Source organism: Crocodylus siamensis, chromosome 9 (assembly GCF_052110815.1).
Source record: "Crocodylus siamensis isolate JL-2025a chromosome 9, ASM5211081v1, whole genome shotgun sequence".
Lineage (NCBI taxonomy): Eukaryota > Metazoa > Chordata > Crocodylia > Crocodylidae > Crocodylus > Crocodylus siamensis.
The window spans coordinates 17815399-17837683 of record NC_143403.1 but is presented as its reverse complement, the minus strand read 5'-3'; the positions used below and the strand labels follow the sequence as shown (position 1 = coordinate 17837683).

Below are 22285 nucleotides of genomic sequence, written 5' to 3'. Positions count from 1 at the left end.
ATCATAATAATACCAGAAAAAAACCTCATACAGCTTGGAGACTTGTGACAGCACTATACATTGGTGAGAAAGCTCCCCTTGGCAACCTATGATAAATGCTGTTGTGTTCTCCAGCTCTTCTGTTTTACTAAAAACAACTAACTTGGCTTGATTTGGAGCCATCACAGAGATGAATTATATGCACTGTTCTGATGTTTATTTCTGCATCGATGGTTTTATATTCTAATTGTGCAAGTTATAAAATAAACTTGCATCATTTTCTTGTTATTTGAAAATTGCTTATGTTCCCATCAAAATGTAGGCTATGATAGCTAGAGTGACTGGGCTATCATGGTCTGTATTAAGCTCTCAGCATGCAAGCATATTTATATTAAAAAGGAATCGGGTATACCCACATCAGAAAAAATGCATAACTCAAATTAAGACCCATTTAACACATAGTGGCCCTTTTACATCTTTTAGAGCAAGTAAGCAATATTTATGGCTGGAGTGCTGGAAAAAACCACACTGTCTCCCTTGTAAGGTGCTAGAGTGCTGGCATGTCAGAAAAACAAAACCAGGGTGGGAGGTACATGGCAGGATGCACTGCATATTAATATAGGTAATAATCATGAATGTTGCTTTTTTGCTCTTTTTTTTTATACAGTAAATACCAGGTTTTCTAAAAACTCTAAACCTCGTGACAATAAATAAAACTTCATATACTGCTTTTGTTCTTGTGTATCCTTTTTTTTTGTTAAGCTTGTTGTGATGAGAGGGAGCGGGGGAAAGAAAAAGAAAAAGGGGAAAGCACAAGAGAGAAAGTGTGGGTCCACTGCTCAGGTCTCTCCCACTGCTACTGTCTGTGGCTCAGGCTCATGGTCCAGGGCAGCATCTGGCTGGATGGAGGCAGTGACACTTCAGCAGCTGGGGTGCTCGAGCCTCCCCAACAGTCCCAGACTGGGAAGAGCCTGGGCCCAGGGGAGGGTGGGCCTGGCTGGGACGCAGGCAGACAGACACCTTGTCGCACTAGGACCAGGCACTTGGGGCAGGGTCTGGGCAGTGCAGGGGAAAGCACTGTGGGCAGGCCAGCCTAGCCAGGCCCTTGGGAAGACAACAGCCAGAGGAGAGTGGGGCTAGGCAGGAATCAGGGGCTGCCCTGGGGCTCCGCAGACTTGAGCTGCGGTAGGGGGCAAAGAGCCCAAAGCAACAATTTAAAAAACATTTTTAAAACAAATTTCCAAATGCACCAGCTGGCATGCTGAGAAAAATGTCTCCACATGCCACAAATTAGCACAGGTGCCAGGAGGTGCCTATCCCTGTTCTAAAGCAACTGATTTGAGTTACCTGGTACCTGCTTATTTCTTTCTGAATCAGTTCCCTATGCCCTCCTTCCTTCTGGTTAGGTGCAGTAATACTGACTTTAAAAAAACAGCCCTTAAACACATTTCAGGTTCCTGCACCTTCTAAATGAACTTATTTAAATCAAGGAGGACCTTTTGTACTAGGTTATAAGAGTTGGACATGTGGGCATTTATACACAAACTTTGGGAGGCAGAGGGTGACTCTCAGAGCCACTCCAATTAAAACACCTGGAGCATCACGTGTAAGCATCCCTGCACGCTTCAGTTGCAGCACCCCCATTGCCACTGGAGTCTGCTGGAGCACAATAATTATCATACTCCAGCAGACTCGATTAATCAAATCTGTTCTGATGCATTAAGCAGCCTCAGTGTACACATATAGGCACCCCTAGCACTTCATTAATCCGTCTGACAGGCAGAGGGAAGCCATCATCATTTTAAGCTGGAAAAAAAAATAGATGGGTTTTTACAAAAATAAGAGTCTGGAGCCCACTTACCTGAAGGACTGCTGCTCTGTTGTGGACAGCTATACTGTAAAGTTACCGAGTGTCATGGGGAGAACATTTTTGGAGGAAGGGCCCATCTGTGACTGGAATTCACTTTGGCTGGTTCAGATAGGCAGCCCAGGCTACAAGCCCGCTGAGGGAAGGCTGAAGAGCTTGTGAGTGCTCGTTTGGTGATTGGAACGTGTGGGCTGTGATGGATGTTAGGCACTGTTTAATAATGGATGGCAGAGCACATAGGATTGCTGTTTGGAGTTCTTTAAAAATAAAAACCCTAATCAAGGCTCAAAAGCTTCTGTTCAACATTTCAGCTTTGATCATTGTGTCTCAAAGTGCTTCAGTAGCTCTGATGTATACATGCTCAAGGCTACTTGCCAAGCAAATTAATAAGTATGCAACTCCCTGTGAGAAAGGCTCAGTATAATATAAGATTGCTAAAGCCTCTGAGAAGCATTCTTATGTAAGCAGTTGCAGTAGCATCCCTAATGCAAAGGGCTGAGGATGCAGATGAGGGTGTTTCTCATGTAAATTAGATACAGTTGAAAACAGCAAAGACACTAAGACTAAAATTATCTATACCAGTCACATATAACAACAGCAACAAGGTTATTAATACCTTTTAAGGCTGAGAGTTTTTATAATAAACACTGTTACCCAAGCTGCTTCATCAGTTGCACAGAAATACATTTGGAGTGTTAAGCATCTTAAAATTGATTTTTCCTTGCATTCAAAAGTTATATTTGCTAGAAGAATTACATTACTAACAGAATTAAAAAGCTTCAAGTAATTAAATCAGCAATTCATATCCACTCTCACTTTTTTCTGACTTCTCCAAAAGACTGAAAGGAGTGAGATTAAAACTTCCATCTCCCAATGGAGCAGTTATTATTTACAGCATAACAAAACTTTTTGCCAAGCTAGTCAACATAATGGGTGTAAAACAGCTCCATAATGACAAGGACTTGGCTCTGTTTGAATTAGTGCCATTGTGTGGGCAATGCTCTATTTGATTATTTAATCCCCATGTCTCTGCGTATAATCAGTGGCAATATGTCATCACTATTAAAAGCATCTAATGAACTGATGTTTTTTGATCATCCATATTGTCAAGACATCTTACCCAAGCTGTGAAGTCAGTTTTTCCTTTGGTAAGTAAATGCTATAATTAAAAAATGGAAGTTGGTCCTCATAATCAATTTTGGAGTCCATCCCATCCATCTTCAGATAAGCTTTACCCATATCTTAAATTTACAAATGATATTTTACACCTCTCCAGGCACTCTGTAAGCAATTTTGCTGTGCAATCTGCCTTGGTTAAGTAGATAATTATTTCCATTCTTTATTGAGAACCAGAAATGCAACTTGCCTTGGGTCACATTCATACTGTTATGGGGACCAGGATTATGGACCAAATCTCCCATCTCCTATACCTACAACTTAAGCACAGATCATCCTTTTATCCCAAGTTATTTATCGCTTGTGATAAAGAGTGGACAGTACTGGACAGGGAGGGAATGACAAGCATGGAAGAAAGCAATCTAGGTCTAGAAATACCCCATTTAAATTAAAAGTTTCTGTAACTTTATACACAGCCCTTTGTCTGCTCAGTAAGATACTAGCATGGAGGAAGGAGGAAACGTGCAGAGGCACTTCACCTAAAAGCAGCAATTCCAAGAGATCACTTGAAGCACAAAAATCCAAGAAATAAGTGCAAAAGTGTCGCAATTTAAATAAGCGGTCAGAGTTAAGAGCATTTTCAAGAATTGTTATTTACTAGTTTCTCTTTTCCATCATTTGGCACAAATCCAAGGCACATTAGAAAATTAGATGAACTCATAAATTACTTAGAAAAATATACACACAACCCTTATCTGCGAACGCTTGTGTGCGCACAGGCTGCACATTTTGCTTCTCACATTAAAAAATTATTTGGAAACAATCCTCTAGCAAGCCCTCTGGCTTCACGGTGCCCCAAGCAGGTCATCAACATTACAGTAAAAAGAACCAAACTTGTCCATACAAATAGTTTATAAAAAGAAACAAAATGCTACTTGGATGTGATCACCTGTAAACCAAAATGATCGTGTAAAGAACCTGGTATAGTTATTCAAGTATTTCTATGTTATAATCCCCTTTAAAAAAATAGTTCTGAACTGAAACATGTTAAGAAGCAAGTTCCAAATCTAAGCCTCCATCTAGTTATCTGTAAGTATCTTTTAAAGTGATCACCTCTGAAATACAGATAACATATTCCTCCATGAGTTGTACCTTTATTGGACAATTAGCCCCATTGATTTAAATGGATCTACTTGCTTGAGTAAGGAATATTCATTAATGTATAAGAACAGGCAAGCAGGAACAAGTTCTTACACAGTGGCTATGTCTGTAGGCTTGTGTGCACACAGAAGTGTGAACAGTTGTGCATTTTTGTCTGATTTACTTGTTAAAAATTAAAGTAGCTTTGTGCATTAGGCAGGTTTGTTTCCGCCTAGAGAAACATTTGAATTGGGATCTGAATATTAATCCAGAGCTGATCTTTGTCAAGGTCTTCCTGCTTTGTCCCCAGCATCCTAGCCCTGTTGTGACAGGATCTCATAGACCCAGTGCAAATAAATGTCCCATTGGAACCAATGAGGGCTTTGTCATCATAAGAAACTGCAGGCTTCTAGCCCTTCATGTTCCTTAAGTCTACATCTCTATGCCAGGTTGAAGTGCACAGGATTGTAGTGCCCTGTTTTTCCAACTAGTGGCAACATACAGGATGTAGTTAGTAAAGAAAGTATATTTAAATACATACCATCATGGTTTGTGGTGTTATGGTAAAAAATAAACATTTTTTAAATTATTTCTGATAATAAATATAATTTAACCAATTTAGTGACAAAATTAGAAGGAGGAAAAACTAATTCAATGCTTTATAAAACAAGAGTGGTTGGCTGGGAATTACTTTATAGCCTTTTTCTTCTTTACTGTAATCATTTTTAGTAAGTGCTTTGATAGAATTGGGAGTCATTTTTTCTGTCTAAATACTTTGACATCTCAATATGTCTCAGTTTGCCGAGATCAGTAACACATTAGCTGGGTAGGCATCTTCATAATAAACTGAGAGGATTCTATCTCCAAAAATGCAAGCCAAGAACATTCTGTCTCTGCTAAAGATTTAGCCTTCTGATCCATTTTTGAAAGCATAGCTTGCAAGCTTCATTTACTTCTTTAATTCCCAGCAAGAGGATATTGATACCGACACCACCTGGTTTTCCTGTTTTTGGCAGGAAATTCACACTTCTTGTCAGTGTTTTGAAAGCAAGTCAAAGCAGTCTTTTGATTGTGAAATACTTGGATCGCTAGGACTGGTTAAATTGCAATTTTCACTGACATTCTCTGCTGAAAGTGCCACATTAACAGTGTGTCTTCGATGCATTAGTTTACTTCTAAGAGGAGCTTCTAGTGCATCATCATCTTTCACAGGTTCACCACTGCTTTCTGCATCAGTCGTCTTAGCTCTGCTCTGTTTCAATGTTTCAACAGGTTTTAGCTTGGTTTTATCAAAGTTCTTAATAGCCATCTGTGTGGAGGGGAAGAATAATTCATATTAAAGGCATTTTGTGACTCCCTGACTACAAAAGTCAAATGATTCCATTTTAAATATGTGCTAAAAGATGAATTCCAAGGTGTTTTGATACTACAGTATAATAAATACTACTGAGGACATATAGCAAGGATTTAAACTGCCATACAAAATGCAATAATTATTACCCCCAAGTAAACAGGAATACAGTTTACTTGCCTGACATTACACATACCATGGCAAAAGCCAGGAATAAATCCAAGGTGTCCCATAACTCTTTGTTACCGCATTGTCCACATGACCATAGCACCTCTCATATACCTTTGTAAGTTATGTCTGAGGTATATCTACCACAAGTATTGGTGTCTGTACCCTTCCAAGACAGCTGAAATAAGTCAGATTGTCTCTACTCCCACTCTGGAGTCTGGAGAAAGAGCCCTTTTGCTTCTAGGATTTTGTAAGCCAGGCCAGACTTTCTGTATTAATTCCCAAGACCTCGCTGTTTGGGTCACTTCGTCTTTGATTATTTTTAATTCCTCTTCTCAAACCTGCTCTTCCTCCTCTTCTGTTTATCAGAGTGATTCTCCTGGGTGATTCTCCTGGCAGACTGGACACCTCCCAAATGTTAAAGTGATTAAAACATAGAGTCCAAATGCAGAACACAAACTAGTGCTTATTTCTGATCCCCATTACTGAAACAACGGAAACAAAACCTTCTAAAAGTGGCAGAGGATTCTATCACAGATAAATCGGCTTGCCCAAGTCACTGCAGAAATTCAATGGCACAAATGGGATCGATTTTAGGAGTCCTGGCATCTAGATCACTGATCCAACTGCAAGCAACTGCTTCCTAGAAATGTGCAATTTAGTGCTTATAATGCAAAAGCAACTTTGACCTGGAACACATATTCAGAAGCCGATCCCTCCAAACTCTGGAGGCTTATCAAAGCTGGTCTCTCTTTTTGACCTGTATCATCCATCACTACTTAAGACATGAGGAGGCCATATAGGGAATGTTGCCGAGTTGTTGCAGGCTGGATCAGTATTCCCCCCGAACAACTTACCAAAACTCCCTATGTGGGATAGGGCTGCAGGTGGGGAGCAGAGTTCAGGCAGGCGAGGGACAGGCAAATGTAGCTGGGAACACACAGCAGGGGGTGGTGACAGCCTGGGGCTGGGGCAGAGCCACAACCCCAACATGCCCCTATAATGTGCATGGGTTTCACAGGCAGGGGGATGCAGGGAGTGGATCAGGGATTGCAGCTCTGCCTCAGCCCTGTGCTGTCAATGCCCCAAGATCCTGGCCCTGGCCTTGGATGCAGCTCCCTGCCCACCCGTGCAGCTTCTGGCCCATCTTCATGGAAACCCCAGGATCTTAGGGCATTGACAGCGCAGGGCCAGAGCAGAAATGCAATGCTCTCCCCACATGACCCTCCCTGCAGAACTGTGACTGTGCCCTGGCTCCAACCCCACGGTGTCACAGCCCCATGATCCCAGGGTCTTCGTGGAGACTGGCTGGGAGACACAGGCAGGGCACATGGCCAGGATGGGAGCTGTGTCTGGGGCCAGGATCTTGGGGCGGTGACAGTGCAGGGTTGGGCCCAGGGCAGAGCTGTGATCTGCTCCCTGCACACCCCTGCCTCCGGAACCATTGCCCGTCACAGGGGTGTGAATCGCAGATCACGGCTCTGCCCTGGGTCCCAGCCTTGCAGGTCACTGCCCCAGGATCCTGGGGTCTTCAGAGCCCCACTTGCCTGTCTTGCTCCTAGACACTGCACCCCAGCAGCCTGTGGCCCCATCCTAGCCACAGGCCCTGCCCAAGCGGGTCCCACCCCTGCTGGTGGGCCCAGGGCAGATGGGCCAGGGTGCCCAGGCAGTGGAGCTGGGTCCAGCAGAAGCAGCCAGAAAGCACCACTGTTGCCAGGAAAGAGAGTCTGACCACCACACCACCCCAGCCCAGCTCCACTGCCCTCCATCGGGTGGTGGGACTGGCCACACGCACTGCGGCCCAGGCTGCCCTTTGCATTTGGACTGGGCGGGACCAAGGGACCCACTGTGGGCCACGAAAAATCTCTCCACTGGCTGGATTTTGCCCACCTGACTTAGAAGCTTCATTCAGTATATTTTAATCCAACATAAAACAATAATAATACAGCTAATGCAAGAAAGCCGTTCTTCCTACCTGGTGCAATAATTCATCATCAAAATTAGGGACGCTTTTGTCTCTTGTTATTGTTCTCCGCAAATATTTTGACCTAAAATGCACAAAAAGGATCATCACGAACTAGAAAGCGACACACCCTCATGAAGAGTCTCTGCTAAACTGCCTTGCACAGCAACCAGCCACCAGATGGCAACATTTCAACAACAATTGAGACTCAAATATCTGATTCATGTGCCTCTTAAAAATGTACGGCCTACTATTTTGTGGGGATAAAAACAGCTTGTCAGATTATGTACATTAGTGTTTAAGTGAAAATGGCAGACTAACATCCAAGTATTATCATTATCATAATTCTCAGATGGTATCATGAAGTACATCTTGGATGAGATTTTCAAAACATATTTGGCTACATGTTGCAATGAATGGGAGATGTATGGCCAAATCCCAAAGCTGGGCTCATCCCAGTTGTGATAAACCTAATCCATTTTCTTCTTTGAATAGTGATGTTGTGTATTTGTTGGGAAGTATCACCCTGGGTACTTCCAACAAGGGTTCTATGCTTACTTGTTGAATCTGTTGATTGATTGGACAAGCTGAATTCGTCTGCTGACTGGATCATCTGCTTTCTCAAATGGCATAGTATTTACTACAGGTTTAAAACAAAAAAGGTCAAAATTAAATGTGAAACATATTTTAGCATCAAACAAGCAGAGTTTTGAATTAAAAAATTGACGGATTGAAATTTAGTTTAAAATCATATTAGAACTATAATAGGAAAGATCTGAACCAGAGTCATGTTTTTTTCTTTGGTTTGGAAACTGTAAATCACTACGTTGTAAAAAGAAAGAGAGCTCTGATCAGGACTCTTGCAGCTTCAGTAGGGGATTTTCTTAACTAAGTAAAAATAACTCCTGAGTTCAAGGACTTTAATTTAAAATGTTCACCAGTCAGGAGTAAACCACCAACCAGAATCAGCTGAACTACCATCACATTGCCTCACCTGTTAATTTCATTAGTAATCTCTTTTACTGCCTTGGGAAACAACCACAATCTTCCCTGAAAGTAACATTTCTGCCATTAGCACAAAGATATTGCTCTAAATTTTGTTCTTCTCGTAACCTACAAAATACAGGGTGTTTATACAGTCCTTGCGCAATGTTAAACTTTAATAACTTTGGATATACACATGATAGAAGCAAACTGTAAACAGTGATGAAAAAGATAATTCATTAAATTTTTTCGCACAATGTAAGTTATGCATAGGGTAGGGATCACAAATGCAATTCATGAAACCCATTACATTTTAATTCAATTTTATCAATACCTTTCTAAAAATGTTTTAAGTTGTACTTACAGGGTAACAGAGTTATATTATTTTGAAGACTGAAAAGCAGGTCTTCAAAAATCAACACTGGAATTTGTTTATCCATTAAATAAGTTAAAAATCTTACTTCTACCAAAATTAGTTTTCTCCCCGCAAGTGAACCTCTTTAAAATGGATTAGCTTGTACATGGTGTATGTGCAATTTGGGCAGAATAACCATATGGCTACAATCTTATTATAAACAATGCAGGTCTTAGTTCAGGGGCAGGCAATTATTTCGGGCAGATAAATATGCTGCTACTTTTTCACCATTGTTTCAACAATGCAATCTCAGGTCAGTCATTCAGATGTACTTTACAGTGTCTTGAGATAAACTGTTACTATTTCTTATCCCATGACATTTTAAAATTTATCCTGGGACAACATACACTGATTTCTGAACAACCACAGGATAAAATGGCAGGTAGCCCCAGACCCAATGCGCTGGATCAGTCCAGGGGCCCTTTGGCACATGGAGCTGGCAGCAGGCTCAAAAATATAGGCTTCGCTCCCTGGTTACTGCTACCCAAGGTAAGTATTTTCTTCATAGTACCTTTTAAAAAAACAGGATGTGTGTTATATTCAGGGATGCATTTTATGCAATAAAATACAGTACTAAGTATGCAAAAGCAGCCACGTACTTTAAACAAGGTAAAGTTGTTTGTTTCTTTTCAAGATCATTAGATGCAGGGGTAGCAGTGGACATAGTCTTCCTGGACTTTTGGAAGGCCTTCGACACTGTCTTTCACCCTGTTCTCATTAAGAAACTGGGGGGCTGTGGTGTCGACACCCACACAGTCAAATGGGTCGCCAACTGGCTGGAGGGCCGCACCCAGAGGGTGGTAGTGGATGGCTCCTTCTCAACCTGGAAGGACGTGGGCAGTGGGGTTCTGCAGGGCTCGGTCCTCGGGCCCGCACTGTTCAACATCTTCATCAGCGATTTGGATGAGGGGTTAAAAAGCACCCTGTTCAAATTTGCTGATGACACTAAGATGTGGGGGGATGTGGGCACACTAGAAGGAAGCATCAGCCTTCAATCAGACCTAGACTGGCTACAAGGGTGGGCGGATATGAATAGGATGGGATTCAGCACAGACAAGTGCAAGGTGATGCACCTCGGGAGGAACAACCGGCACCATACCTACAGGTTGGGGAACTCCCCTCTTGTCAGCACGGAGGCGGAAAAGGATCTTGGAGTGATCGTTGGCTCCAAGATGAACATGGGCCGGCAGTGTGGGGAGGCAGTCAGGAAGGCCAACCGTACCTTGTCAGGCACCCACGGATGCATTTCAAGCAGGTCCAAAGAGGGGATCCTCCCCCTCTATGCGGCATTGGTCAGGCCGCAGCTGGAGTACTGCGCCCAGTTCTGGGTGCCGCACTTCAAGAGGGATGTCGACAGCATGGAGAGGGTCCAGAAGAGGGCCACTCGCATGATCAGGGGGCAGCAGGGCAGGCCCTACAAGGAGAGGCTGCGGGACCTGAACCTGTTCAGCCTCCACAAGAGAAGGCTGAGGGGGGATCTCGTGGCCTGTTATAAATTAGTCAGGGGGGATCAGCAGGCATTGGGGGAATCACTGTTACCCTGAGCACTGCCAGGAGTGACCAGGAATAACAGTCACAAGCTGGCAGAGGGCAGGTTCAGGCTAGATATCAGGAGGCGCTACTTCACAGTCAGGGCACCTAGGATCTGGAACCAACTTCCAAGAGAAGTGGTGCAGGCTCCTACCCTAGGGGTGTTTAAGAGGAGGTTAGATGAACACCTTGCTGGGGTCATTTGACCCCAGTATTATTTCCTGCCATGGCAGGGGGTCGGCCTAGATGATCTACTCAGGTCCCTTCCGACCCTAGAAACTATGAAACTTTCTTTCCCTCTTCCTATGTTTCTCAGTCAGTGCAATTTTAGGTGTTACTTGTAATACACATGTGAAACAGCTAAGCATACCTTAATTGTAAAAAAAGACACACAACCCCACAATACTGGATCTAGTGCAACAATTAATTTCCAAACCTTTTCTCTCTTTGTACCAGTGAAACTCTGACAATTACCTTTTTTCCTGATCTTGCCAGTTATATGCTGCTCTCCATCTATTTCTCCTCCCTCTGCTGATTCTGGTGCATTGCTTGGTGCTGCTTGTAGCAACTTCAGGATACTGGAATTCTTAATTTTAAAAAAGTTTTTATTTTTCACCACTTTTATAATATCCAGCCTTTGTACAGATTAGTGGTTCCAGTAATCAATGCAGACAGTGTAGGGTAATCACTTTTAGTAAAAAAAATTATAACCTACAGTCAGACACACTGGGATAAATACAAGCCTAAAATTATATTAGCATTTCAGCCTCAAGTTAGAACACAACCTCCACGAGCTGGAGGCTTACACCTGTCCTCCACAGAAGTTCCATCTTTAAACTGTTCAGTATTTTGGAAAAGCTGACAGGTCAGGGAAAGTATAAAGTGCTATTTAAGCTGTTGTTTATGTTAATCTAACATATAAATAAACAAAAATGTCAGTAATAAGATACAGGCAGAAGCACGCTTTATGGCCACTATCATATTCCCCAGGGGCACAAAACTGAAAGCAGTGTCTAACCGCTGGAGAAGTGCAATAATCCCTTATAATTTAATATTGTAGAGCAAGTAGTTATTAATGAGAAGGTCATATCTGTGTATTTAACTAGGCATTATTTATGTGGGTTTCCCACCATACCCAGCTAATCAGAACAGTCCAGTTGTATAGGGGTATCTTGAGCATTACTTAAGGAGAAAGACGATGAAACATGCAATAATGTTAGATTCCCAAAGTGCTGTAGCTGGCAAGGACAATGTCCTCAATCCCCCTACCCAGAGCATGGCTATTCCCAGGGTAACTACAGTTTCTGATAAAGGGCTGTTGCTTTTTAATTTTTTAAAAATGTTCCCTCTCCCACCTTTTTTTCCTTTTCAAACAACTGTAGTCACTTAAGATTTCTGATGAGATATTGGTATGATCCTTACCTAAATGGGAAACTAATCTCAATTGAAGTCAGGAAGAATGCAAGATCGCTAGCATATGAAGACTTCCTGGATGAAGTGGGTTTTAAGGAAGGATTTTAAAGAAAGCAGGTAGAAGGAGTGACAGTTAAGGCAGCTATTACTCGCTTTGTCCTGACGCCCCGCTTCTGGCTACTGCCGATATGCATTCCCAATGTCCCAGATGCCTGCCATCTAAACCAGACCCATGGACATACAAACAACATGCGCCTGCCGGTTTGACACCCCTGCTGTAGATGGACCCAAGATGGATGGCAGCTTCTCAGTAAGATGAAATAATAGAGATGGATACATCAGTTCTATTTTGATTTTGCTCACAATACCGCAGCACAGTTCCCTGAGGAACGTAAGTTGATAGGCCAGTAGTTGTAAAATACTTATAAAAAAATCAGAAAATAAAACTAAAGAAGGAGGACAGGAGAAAAATGACAATAAGATGCAAAACATCAAATGAAAAACTCAAAACTAAGAAGTGCAAACTAATAAAACTTTGTTTAAAAAAATCCTGTCCTCACTTGCTGTTTTATCTAATTTTTTTAAAGTGAACAGTAACCCTGAAAATAATATGAACATTTAATATGTGCATAAATATTTACAATAATCCTGAATTTACATTAAAAGGCCCCACAGTGGGATGAATCCCAGTTTGAAGTGGCCTGAACATAGCGAAGTGCTGTTTAATCAAGAAATACCAGGTTTCTCTCTTCATTTAGCAAATCAATTTTAAAATAAGTGTCAAACATAATTGCTTACTATTATATGGCCAGGCAATTGGAATAACTTTTACACATTATCTTGTTGTTAAAGATAGGAATATCTTGCCTTAGGAGCGACTGGAAATGGTACCGTGACAATCCTATGTTTTTATTTTCTCCTAAGAAACCCAATGGGTAGGAACAAGCAAACTTTTGTACTTACTGGCTCAGCACAGTCTACAGGAGTACACTGCCTTTTGTTCCTAATATGGGTCAATGCACCATTCTGAAGGAGCAGCTCTACCAATGCTTTGTGCCTTCCTATCACAGCCTCATGCAATGCTGTATTTCCCTTGATATTAGAAAGGTTAACAGAGGCCCCATGCTGGAATAAAAAATAAAATAAAATGCTATTAACACAATATAGCTGAAACTGGAGGAAGCACATAATCATTCTGTTCATCTCTACAGTTTTACATAAAGAGTGAAAACAAAGAATCAGAAATCTTTCAGCTGTAGGGAATCTGGAAAGTGTGGATTAGTGCAATCATCAGTTCAACAGCAATAAGCCTTTGAACAATGAAATAGTTCAAAGATACACTATCCTATTTCATGGATTACTTCATCTCCCTTTGCATATATACATCTGCTCGGTATCACAGTGCACACGAAGATATGTGAAGCTAGTCAAAGATTTCTTAAAAGAAAATACTTTTCCTATATAATCAATCCTGTACGAAAAGTGTTACCTTCAGTAATGTTATAGAAATGTTTCTCTCAACAAAGTGCCCCAGGGGATGGGTTTAAAATGTAGGAGGAAGGAAGAAATGTTTGTAATTTTCTTTAAAGCAGTTTTAAAGGAAAAAATCTTTAATAAGAATATGAATACTAATGTTTTGCACTTAAAAATATAACATGGCATATTCTACCTTAATATCACAAAAAGGCTATTTACAACATTTTTGGATGCAATCTCACCTGTAATAACAAGGCAGCAGTCTCATGCTGGCCATTCAAACAGGCATAAATTAAAGGAGTATTTCCAAGTATATCTTTTTTATTTTGTTTAGCATCATAGTCCACCAGACATTGTACTACCTTTTGGGAGAGATAAGAAGTTCATGCTTAAAACACTAACAAACCTAACCCATAGTTACAGAACAAGTACACTTAATTCACTATTAATGGCACTTGCAATAGAATACATTTTATAATAGCACAAATTAGTGCTGAATATTCCTGATACCCAGAACCAGTAGTTTATTGCAAGAGATAGATGCAAACTGGGAGCAATTCAGAATCGGGATCCTTTGACCTCATGCACCTCATTTTGGGTGCTCCTATTTGTGCCCAGTTGGTTTAAAGTCAATCTAGGTTTATGTAGACAATTGAAGGACTGATTATAACTACTGTCCAAAGTTATCACATGGATTTACTTTTTCAAATGGCAGTTTTGGGGGATGGTATGAATAAGCCTTTTCAGAAACTGAAGAAGTAATTTTAGTATAAGTATCCCCTGACAGGAGGGTTAATTATTTCAAGTGCCTAAAGGAAGAATAATGCATGGTTCCTTTGGTTTTTAAACAAGCTGGAGCAGGGGTGCTCAACCCCCACCAGCTAGCTAAATCCAGCCCCTGCACTGTGTCATCTAGCCCACCCAGCTGTCCCTCCTGGTTTGAAGGTTTGGAGGTAGGGAATGGTGGCACTGCTAGCCTGTTGCCAAGTTACCAGACTCATGGGGAGGCCCGTGGGACAGGTGGCATGGTCCTGCAGGCTGGATCAGGTACACAAGGGAGTGTGGGGCCTTATCCCATCTCATAGGGCTGGATGGGGGCAGCAAGCCTCCCGGGCAGATCCTCGTGGATGGGGCTGGGTGGAGACAGCAGAGTGCCCAATCCCAGCATGCAGAGCACCATGGCTTGATCCCAACACATGGTGCTAGGTGGTGCAGGGCCCCAGGGCTATATCCCAGTGCATGGGAGCCAGCCAAAGCTATGCAGGACCCAATTCAGGCATACAGGGTTGGGAGAAGGCAGCACTGGGCCCGGTCCTGGCATGAGGACCAGCCACTCATCTGGCCTTTGGAACCAAAAAGTTGAGTACTACTGTCTTAATACATTAAGGGTCATAGGATATATGACAGGAAAGAAGCACATGGCTTAAAAACCACTCAGAACTAGCATTTATGGACCTAGGAACTGTGATATCCTGTGTCCTGTTTTCCCCTTATTCACATTTTCTTTGATGTTTCCTCTCTTTTTAGCTTTTATCTTCCTTCTCTCCACACTCTATTTTCCATTTTTTTTCCTCCTCCAAATTTCTGAACCCTGCTCTTCACCTGCTGTCCCACATATAGCATTTTCCCTTTCCCCCACTCACTACAGTGACTGTTCAATGTTGCTACTAGATCCCTCTTCTCTTTCAGTGCTACTTACATGACTTGCTCAACCTGCATCCAAGAAGATGCGGTAAACCGCTCAGAGAGCTTTAAGGAGACCAGATGAATCTGCTTGGCCTGGACATTTCAAGGAGTTGAAGCACATAGCACTCCATACCAACAGCAAAAGAATATATGTTTGCATGTACAGGCATATATGAACTCAAACTGTGAAAGGAGAAGCTATGTAAGGGGTGCAAGGGAATCCAAACCAACCATTAAAGAGAGTCAAGGAAATGCATGCCACTGGATCAGATGGGTCCATGCAATTAAAATTATGGAAAGGGAAGCAGGGTCAGTCCCTGGATCAGCATTACAATAAACTCAAGTGTCTAAAAATGCAGCACCACATGAAAGCAGCTCAGTGACTCCACAATCTCAGAAAAGAACTAAGCACAGCACAAACAGGCTTTAAAAACCTAAACATTCTTAAATGACCCAATGTATGACTATGTAACCACAAGGGAGACTAAGTCTGTCACTGAAGCAAAAAAGAAGAAACCCTACAAGAGCCTAATTAAAATCAGTCATTCTTGCTCTCAGCAGGGCTATTTTCATAACGTCTGTTAGTACCAATTCTGTTGCCAGCAGTCAGCTATCAAAGTTTTACTTTTAAAAAATCTTTAAACATTACACAAGCTTTTAAATGTGGGTTGAAAATGGTCTAAACCAAATAAAAATACATATGAATTTCCAGTTGCTCAAGATATTCATTATGTGTTCAATGTAAGATGCTTCCATTACAGCCAGCACTTATATTGTACAATAATTTCAGGCCATTAAGATATAGAGAAAGATTAGATGGGAACAGTTTCAGTGCATAGGGTGAGTGCAGCCTAGCAGGAATCTTCCCTCTCTCTGGAGAATTTTCTGGTGTTAGGATGTAAAAAAACCCAAACCTCCTTTTTGCCTGTACCAGTTTTATCCTCAACAGCCTATTTCACAAAGCAGTCTGGTTCTTTTTGGAAGGTGAAATATAAATGGTCAGCACTGGCCCATGAAGATAACTGCTTTGTTTGTTTGGCAACAGCAGAATTCAGCCCATTAGTAAAGTCATTAAAAAAAAAACCACAGGAAAAATATTAGATTGACCAGAGTTCGTATTTAGAGTGGTACACTGTTTCCTGAGAGATGGATGATTAAGTGTCTGTTCAAAGTGATATACTGCACAAAAGCTTGCTTCTTCATTGAAGGCAAACTATTAAGCTAAAAGATCAATTAGGAGGGGTATCCAGAAGTACGAGATGCTACACCAACATATAGGAAGACAATCTCTTCTCAGAAGAGTTTAGAATCTATTAAATCACCTGAACTACCATATTTAACAAAATCCAGGACAGCTTTGAATTTAAGACAAGCCTCCAATAATTACATTCTATACATGGAAAATAATAACTTTATTATAATTTTCTTATGTATAAAATCGAATTATTTGGCTGTCATCTTAAAATTCATCCCCCCACTGCTGTGGTAGGGAAAGCAGTAGGAAGGGGGCCTGCCCCTTGCCTGTCCCACACATGCCCATCTCCCTTGCCTCTTGCCCCCCTTCCCCTGCTGCCTACTCCCCACCCCTTGCCCCCTATGCCAGTACTTGCTCCCTGCTGCCTGTTCCCTCTGCCACTTATACCCTATCAGTAACTACCGTCCCCACCTCTTTACCTTTGTCTACCCGCCATGTGCTCCCCTACCCACCAATTCATCCCTTGCCACCTTCCTCAAGCCTGTCTCCAGCACATTGCTGCCCCTCTGCTGCCTGTACCCCTCTCTGAACCCTGGCCCCCTTAGCTTTGGGGTAACACTGGCCCTGGCAGAGACAGTGTCCCCAGCCCTGGTCCAACCCAGCCCAGCCAGGCCAGGCAGAAAGTGGCAGCAGCTCCAGGCCTGGCTGGGTGAGGGCAGAGCTGGAGCCAGAGCCCAGGTAACTGGCGGAGGTGCAGCCTACGTGGTCTCCCCGACGTGCTCCTCACCCCAAACATAGGTCTGCCCACATGCCTTCTACCAATGTGCGTCTCCCCCACACCATTTCCCTCATAGTCCCCTTGCCACAAGTCCTTTACCCTATCACATGAGCTACTGTGACCTGGGGCAGGTGACAGCTCATTCTACTCCAGTTTTGGCCCCAAGCTTGGAGCCAAAGCCAGAGCTTAGCTGCCTCAAGCTGACTGGGGAAAAAAAAAAATCTCATCTTGGATTTGAGTAAATACAGTACACTGAACTTCTACTCCACTGCATGGCTGTTGGAACAGTGTTGGAGCAAGGAGACTAATCATAAAACTAAATACTTTTCAATCTAGTAGGACCCTTAAAATGCTTAATTTATGGTCAAGTCTATCCTGGAATGAGAAGTGTCCTTCTATCTGCAGATGGAAGCTTTAAACTGCTGAAGCACAAGCCATTTTAATATAAACAACCAGTGTCTTAAATGTTGAAAATATTTCTCACCGTTAGAAGTTTGCATTAGCTACATATACTTCACAAGGTAAGTTTGAAAGTGTGTCATAGTAGTTTGGGGATGCAAAAATGGAAATGGCAGATTAGTGTAACAGGTTATTGTATTAGTTCCTTTACTCCAGAGTACCCAATTTACACTGTTGACTGACAAGTGACAAATCAAAACAGTCTATCAGATTTGACCATGAGCCCATTAGCAGTCAATGGCAAAACTCCCACTGGGGCCCCATAAGTTAATTAGAACCATTTGGCCTCATGCATTCAGATCAGTAACCTCCTCAAAGAATCTGTAGTTGATGTTTCCACCCTTCGTAGAAACATACAAATATGTATACATTAGACAGACTGCATATAACCATGTCTTTTAAAATTGTGTGCGTTTTCAACATTATAGGAGTGATGCATGCAAACAGGAAAATTGTACTTCTTATTTTCTTGAGTGTGTTGTAAGCACAGATCTGAAGTCATGCAGTAAAGGGAACCAGTAGCTCGCTGGCACTGGAGGTATAGTAAAGTGACAACAGTTTGAACTACATGCTTTTTCCGTTCTTGACACCTGAAAATGACAGGCTTGTTGGCAGAGCCACTAGATGCTACACTGTCCTTCATGCCACCCTTATGGACTTAGGAGGAAATCCAAGAAGCTGCATATCATTTAATATTTAGGAAGGATACCCTCATCATTTCTAGGACTTCATGGAGCCCCTTCATGCTATGTTATTCAATCCAACATAAGGAGTCAAACCCCTGTTTGGTCTAATTCTCTGCCTCCTCTCTTCAAAACAAAGATGTCTGCTATTGTCAGATCCTTGCCCAGATCCAAGCAGGAAGAGATCCTCACTCTGCCCAGCTTCCTTGTACAGCACAAAGCAGCTCCATAGCAGACTATACCAGAAAGCCCCATTCTTTAACCTCTGGCCTCTGCTATTCCAAGCTCTCTCCTACTTCTTGGATGTTTCTATTTCTCACTCTCAACCCCCATTTTCACATCTTGCTTACCTAAAGATTGATGAACCACCCATGCCCCATTAAAGTCTAGCTACTGCACCTGCAGCTATACAAAACAAATTACCTGAAAATGACCTTTCTGACAGGCCAGATGAAGAGGGACTGCATGGTTTATATTTCTAGCACCAACACTGGCACCATGCTTCAACAAGAGGGAGACCAATTCTGGATGTCCGTGTAGTGCAGCCACATGTAATGGTGTAAAGCCATCCTGGTTTGAAACATTTATGCCAAGTCCATTAGCAGGCATCCTGGCAAGTGTCTGTTGTGAGAAAAAATAAAAGTCATGGACAACTGAAAACACCACTTCCACCATTCTCAGCAGTCTTTAAAAGCAATTACACAAACGCTTATCTAGAATGGTTTAAGCAGAGGGTTGGGATAAATGACTTCCTGAGGTCCCTTCCAGTCCTACTTTTCTACAAATCCACGACTAGATATCTATAGGGTATATATGCAACTAACATAGGGACATAAACAGTATTGTCCAAGGAGTCTCATTTGAGCTCCTCCATGAGATATAAGGGTAGTTTCGTGAAACTGGTGACAGTGAAAGTTGTCTTATTTTTCTCTCCCTCCTACAAGATAGATTGCTACAGAGAAAGTGCAGAAAATAAAAAAAAAATCCATAATTAATAGGGACTAAAAACCTTCTCAGTTCAGTGATACGACTAAATGGATCAGACCCACACAGCTGTTAGCTCTACAGGGATGCTACTGGATATGGAAGGTAGGAGTTAATATTATATTTCAACTGTTTTACACACATACAATTCATAGCATCTGATGAAGCAGGATGTCGTTTACAAAAACTTATGCCTCTAAATGAGTTAATCTAAACATGAACGCACCTGCCTGGAAATGAATACAGTGCCTGCTGACAGATGTTACAGCACCTTCTTCCTTGTTAGCATTCTACAGATCTACCCTGTTCTGCTCTCACAGAATGAAGACAGATGTCACTTTTGTACTGTCATAGCAAATTATTATAGAGACACCAAAGGCAAAGCAAACAGACGTCTATACTGTTTATCACCCCACAAGTTCCCGAATTTGTGGCCATGACAAAAGGTGGTAATATTTTCTGTTGCTTTATGCAGCAGACTTCTATTAGCTTTGTGGCAGGAGAGAGTATGGGCAGCCTGGAGTTGGTTGTGCTCTGCAGCCACCCCCAGCAGGTGCTCCCAGAGCTAGAGGGGCCCATTCCTGTATACCCCAAGAATTCCTGCACAAGGAATCACCAGGGCATGTCTGCCAGTGAGGAAACCGCTTACAGAGATGCACCCTGGAGATTCCCAGGGGCATGTCTCAGCAACCAGGGAACCCAAATTTCTCTGCTTAGAGACACACCTCAGGGAATCTCTGGACATGCCTCTTCAAGCAGCAAAGGCATTGCCCATCGTCCTGCAGGATCAATGGGCAGAGCAACAGGCAACACGTTTTTCATGCAATGAAACAAATCAGCTGTGCCAGCACATGTATCTTTATTTAAGTCTGAGGTAGTTCATAGATTTCATAGACATTAGGGCTGGAAGGGACCTCGGAAGATCATCGAGTCCAGCCCCCCGCCCAAAGGGCAGGAAGTCAGCTGGGGTCACAGGATCCCAGCAAGATAAGCATCCAATTTGCTCATGAAGCTGTTCAGTGTAGGTGCTCGAACCACCTCCACTGGCAGACTGTTCCAGACCTTGGGGGCTCAGACAGTAAAGAAATTCTTTCTTATGTCCAGCCTGAAAAGATCTCGTAGTAGTTTACAACTGTTTGACCTCGTCATCCCTTGGGATGCTCTGGTGAACAAGCGTTCCCCCAGATCCTGGTGGTCACCCCTGATAAACTTACACGTGGCCATCAGATCACCCCTGAGCCTGTGCTTTTCCAGGCTAAAGAGCCCCATGGCTCTCAGCCTCTCATTGTAAGGTTCGTTTTCCTGACCTCTGATCATGGGCATGGCTCTCCTCTGGACTCTCTCAAGCTCCTCCACATTCTTTTTGAATTGTGGAGCCCAAAACTGGACACAGTACTCCAGATACAGTTCTAGATACAGTTTGTATAGCATCTTTCATACAAGTTAAAATGATCTTCTCAGCCTTGTACTAATCAGTAGAGCTAGGGACAGGTTGCACACAAACTAGTTTACCTCATCAGAAACTGGTTTAAACTTGTAGCAGAACAGAAGTTCAATGCACATAAACCAGTTTCAAAATGGCTGAAACTGGTTTAAGATAAACCTGGTTGAATGTAGTATCTGACTTAACTGATTTGGGTCAAACCAGTTTATGCTGCTTCTGCCCCAGACCCCTTCCTGGTTCAAGTTAAATCACAGTCCCCCCAGAATGCTTTCCAGCCCTGGGGCGTGCTGGGCTAACTGCTCCAGCACAGAAGGGTTAGGGGAGGGAGGGACTGCTCCTCCCAGGCAAACCCTAGCTAGGGTCTGGGGCCAGGGCAGGGGGGTGGGTGTTAAATATACCCTAGCCCCAAGTACAGAGCTACCCTGCCCTGCTAAACTTACTGATGGCTAGACTACAAATCCTAGAGGCACCTGGAAGCAAGAAGAGGAAGTGATGAGCAATGCTGCAAATTCCTACTGCTGTGATTCTGAACTACAAATCCCAGAGACCTCAGGCACAGCAGGAAGAGGAAGCCAACACAGAGCCCATGCTGGCTATGTGCCAGAGAGCTGTGCTTTAGCACTCCCCAGATTCTGGCCTGAGCCACTGCAGGAATGTGGCTCCATTTCCTGAATCAAAAGTAAATGTTTGTCCAGTTTTTTTCTCAATTTAATCTCTGCAGGTTAGACTAATTTGCAAAGACTGAATCAATTCAGCCATGGGCTTTTTGACCGTCTATACTTAGCCTAGGTGGACAGATTTCCTGTTAATCTGATTACAGGAGAGAGACCGTCTAAGAGTTGAGAGGGAGCTGGTTATCAGGGGGGCCCAGAGCAGTACGGAAACTGGAGAGGCCTGAAGTAGCTTGAGCAGTGGTGTTCGATCTTTTCAAGTTGCAAGCAGGGTGGTTATGACCTGACTGCACTGCAGGCCACCGCTACCCTTTGATAGGGGAGTGGAGAATGAAGAGATGGAGGTGGCTGCCAAAGTTCAGAGGCAGTATGGCAGTAAGCTGTGCCAGCCACAGGGGAGGTGGGAAGAAGAGAGGAAGCAGCTCCTGGGAGGGAGAAAGCAAGGAGGGCTGTGGAGGGAGTCAGTGACATAATGCATGGTAGGGAAGAGAATATGCTGGGCTGAGCTGCTTGCTGCCGACAGATGCAACCATTTCAGGGGCTGGATCCTGCTCGTGGGGCTATGGGCTGAGCACCACTGAGCTAGAGGCTGAAGAAAAATACTAGGAGGCTTACAACAGAGCTTTTCCTTACCCTCACTTATCCAACCTGCTTAATATCAAAAGTACAGGCTCCGTAACCTGGGCAAAAACAATGCAAAAAGGGGAACAAAATAGAAAATCCAAAACATGGAGATTTTCATATCGATGGTAAAATGAGCTTGTGTGTACTCTTTTACCCCAGTCCTCTCCACAGCCTGATCAGCAAAGAGAGTGGTTTAATCTTGTGAGATAATGAAGTCCATCAAGTCTGCACACTTTTAATTGCAGGTCTCCTGTGGGCAGAGATACAGCTGGGCAGAAGAACAGATGTGTTATTTCCCTTGGGCTGAAAACTAAACTACAGGAACACAACAGGGATTCCACTCATACAGTGGTGAATAT

General features: G+C 42.9%; 1 protein-coding gene across 8 annotated transcripts in view; it reads right to left on the bottom strand.

The window, feature by feature from the left end:
- Nucleotides 1–3594: 3594 nt before the first annotated feature.
- ANKRD27 (ankyrin repeat domain 27) overlaps nt 3595–22285 on the bottom strand; it is a 77260-nt gene continuing 58569 nt past the window's right edge. For 7 of the 8 annotated variants that reach the window (XM_090062379.1, XM_090062374.1, XM_090062377.1 and 4 more), the window contains 7 exons: nt 18627–18824; nt 13645–13764; nt 12890–13051; nt 10988–11099; nt 8143–8224; nt 7597–7669; nt 3595–5411 (listed from right to left, as the gene is read on the bottom strand). In XM_090062379.1, the coding sequence (XP_089918505.1) occupies nt 5136–5411; nt 7597–7669; nt 8143–8224; nt 10988–11099; nt 12890–13051; nt 13645–13764; nt 18627–18824 (1023 nt within the window). In that variant the 3' untranslated portion in view covers nt 3595–5135. The remainder of the gene's footprint in view (nt 5412–7596; nt 7670–8142; nt 8225–10987; nt 11100–12889; nt 13052–13644; nt 13765–18626; nt 18825–22285) is intronic. The other variant, XM_090062380.1, reaches the window with a different exon arrangement.